Source organism: Loxodonta africana, chromosome 10 (genome assembly GCF_030014295.1).
Source record: "Loxodonta africana isolate mLoxAfr1 chromosome 10, mLoxAfr1.hap2, whole genome shotgun sequence".
NCBI lineage: Eukaryota > Metazoa > Chordata > Mammalia > Proboscidea > Elephantidae > Loxodonta > Loxodonta africana.
Genome location: NC_087351.1, coordinates 24,052,813 through 24,056,085, shown reverse-complemented (window position 1 = coordinate 24,056,085; position 3,273 = coordinate 24,052,813). Strand labels below are relative to the sequence as shown.

At 40.7% G+C, this 3,273-nt stretch overlaps 1 protein-coding gene across 1 annotated transcript; it reads right to left on the bottom strand.

The window, feature by feature from the left end:
- Positions 1–253: 253 nt before the first annotated feature.
- Positions 254–1,192, bottom strand: LOC100670016 (olfactory receptor 4F3/4F16/4F29-like). Its single transcript, XM_064291877.1, has one exon. The coding sequence runs from the start codon at positions 1,190–1,192 to the stop codon at positions 254–256; it is 939 nt and encodes a 312-aa protein (XP_064147947.1).
- Positions 1,193–3,273: the final 2,081 nt, after the last annotated feature.

Genomic DNA, 3,273 nt, shown 5'->3' with positions numbered 1-3,273 from the left:
TGCAAGTCTTATCCCTTAGGAATTAAGGCACAGGATTAGCATCACCTTTGGTTCATAAACACTTTATATGGAATTCTTTCTCTCTTTTCAGAAATGAATGTCACTCATTCCTAAGTGAAAGAAGGAAAAGACATGATAACAGTATCAAGATAATCAACCCAATGTGGGGCAAAGAGAAGCTTCTCTGTGAGTTTGACCATCAACACTAGAATTTCAGTAGTCAATGAGGACTCTTTACAATACAGCCTGTCACTTAAGACATCTTCCTGTAACTCACTAGCTGTCTGAGTACTCTCTGCATTGCCACCTGCATCTCCTGATTCCTGAATGTGTAAATGACAGGATTCAGGAAAGGAGTGAGAACTCCATCAAAGATGGCCAGAAATTTATGCAGGTGTGTGGACGAAGATGGCCATGTATAGAAGAATATCAAAGGACCAAAGAACAAAACTACCACAGTGACATGAGCTGAAAGTGTGGACAGGGCCTTCGATAAACCAGCTGAAGAATGTTTCTGAACAGTGAGAAGGATGATGATATAGGAAATGATCAGTATGAAGAAGGAACCCACAGAGATGAATCCACTGTTGGCCATGACCATGAACTCCAGTCTGTAGGTGTCTGTGCAGGCCAGTTTGATTACCTGAGGAAGGTCACAGTAAAAGCTGTCCAACATATTGGGGCCACAGAAAGGTAAGTTTACTACAAAAGCCAATTGAACCACAGAGTGTATAAGGCCAATCATCCAGGCTGACACTAAAAAGAAGATGCACATTCGTGGGCTCATGATGGTCAGGTAGTGGAGAGGCTTACAAATGGCCACATATCTGTCAAAGGCCATGGTTATGAGCAGCACCGTCTCCACACCACCAATGACATGGATGAAGAAGATCTGAATGATGCAACCACCAAAGGAGATGACTTTGCGTTTTCTGAAAAGGTCATAAATCATCTTGGGGGAAGTGACAGAAGAAACACCCATGTCAATGAAGGAGAGATTGGCCAAAAGGAAGTACATGGGGGAGTGCAGGTGAGGGTCAGAAGTCACAGTGAGCATAATGAGGGAGTTTCCCATCATGCTTGCCACATAAAACATGGAGCAGAAGACAAAAAGAACAAGTTGTATCTCCCAGGAATTGGAGAGCCCCATGAACACAAACTCTGACACCTCAGAGTGATTTGCTCTATCCATTGGCTTTGTGAGCAGTGCTACCTAAAAGAGAACAGAAAGATATACAAATTATGAAAATTATGTTAAAAAACTAGAAGGATAAAAGTCAAAATTATTAAAGCCTACCTCCACAGTGGCTGCAACAAAGAGCTCAAACATAGCCAACAATTTGTGAGGATGGCACAGGACCGGGTAGCATTACGTTCTGTTGTACATAGGGTCGCGTTCTGTTGAAACCAACCTGACAGCCCCTAACAACATCTACACTTTGGCACGACAGCTGTCCTAATATGCTCATGGACACTAAATTTGTGATAACACGGAGAAGTTGGTAGCTACCATGTGGAGCTGCTCTCTACCACCAAACTGATTCTGCATTTAACACCTGTGATGGTTAATTTCTTGTGCCAACTTATCTATTTACTGTTGTTAGTTGTGTTGAGTTGGTGCTGATACATAACACCCTTAAGGCTATAATAGCCTAAAACATCTAGGATATAACCTGTTGTTGTCATGTCGATTCTGACTCATAAAAACCCTATAAGACAGAGTAGAACTGCCCCATAGGGCTTCCAACAAGCAGCTGATGAATTCAAACTAAAAATCTTTTTGGTTAGCAGAAGAGCTCTTAACCATTGTGCCACTACGGCTCCAAAACATCTACGATACAGTACCGAGTTATTTAATGAAACACTAGTCCTGTTGTTGCTGTGAAGACATTTTGTAGACGTGACTAAAATCTCTAATTGGTTGTCTTTGAATAAAGTGTAGGTGGGGTCTTACCCAATCACTTGAAGTCAATAAGAGAAGAAGCTGAGGTTTCCCAGAGAAGAATTTCTGCCTTAAGACAATAGCATCAAATACTGCCTATATTTCTAGACTTCAGGCCTGTCCTACAAATGTTGGGCTTGCCAACCCCCATAATCGTGTGAGCCAATTCCTTACAGTAAACACCCAAATATGTTAAGTAACTTGACCAGGACCATTAATTTATTTAATGTTAGAGCTAGTAATAGAACCCAGGTCCACTGGCTCCAAAATTAGTAAACTCATTGCCTTCACATTGGTTCTGATTTGTGGCAATTCTGTGAGTTACAGAGTAGAACTGCTTCATAGGGTTTTCTTGGCAGTGATCTTTATGAAGGCAGATCGTCAGGCCTTTCTTATGTACTGCCAGTGGGTGGGTTTGAACCACCAATCTTTAGGTTAGTGGACAAGTACAAACCACTTCTGCCACCCAGGAACCTGTAAAAGATCAATACTCTACCCAATTTCCTCCTTTCTTTCATTAACCTATAATACCCCAATAATATACCTGTTAGTTTCTAGTGCCCTGGTGGCTTAATGGTCAAGAACTCAGCTTCTAAGTGAAACATCAGCAGTTCGATCCACCAGCTGCCACTTGGAAAGCCTATGGAGCAGTTTTACTCCCTCTATAAGGTTGCTATTAGTAGAAATCAAATGCGATGAGTTTGTTTGGAAGCCCTAGTGGCATGGTGGTTAAGAGCTCTGCTAACCAAAAGGTCGGCAGTCAGTAGCTCCTTGAAAATACTATGGGTCAGTTCTACTCTGTCCTACAGGGTCACTATGAGTCAAAATCCACTTTTGATGGCAATGGGGTTTTTATAATACTCCAATGATTCAGTCTGAATAAAAACATGAGGCAGAGTGATGATAGAAAAACTATTGAAGAAAAACAAGCCCCTTTTACAGCTAGTGACTGTCATATATTGACACACCAATGACTGCTGCTGAGCCTGTATGATTAACTATCTCTGACAACTATCTTTCTATGAATTAATTACCTCAATGTTCCAGAGAAACTTGGCACTTAGCTAAAACATTTGGTTTTATACCAATTGTTTTGGTGAATACCCTTTTTAGGAACAAATTGTCTTCTGAACAGACTCGTACTGGAAAATACCAGTTGGATCCACTCCAATCAACCTTTATTTCTTAGGAGGGAACTTTGCACATGTTTTCTACATATATATTTAATTATTACATACTACTTATAAATATGTATCTATGTAGAAAATGTGTGCAAAGTTGAACAGGAAAGATACCCAACATCTTCAGAATAGTGAATTTCTTCAGGAAGG

Coding starts and splice junctions, on each gene's coding strand:
- LOC100670016 (XM_064291877.1), bottom strand. CDS start 1,192: ATGGATAGAGCAAATCACTCTGAGGTGTCAGAGTTTGTGTTCATGGGG.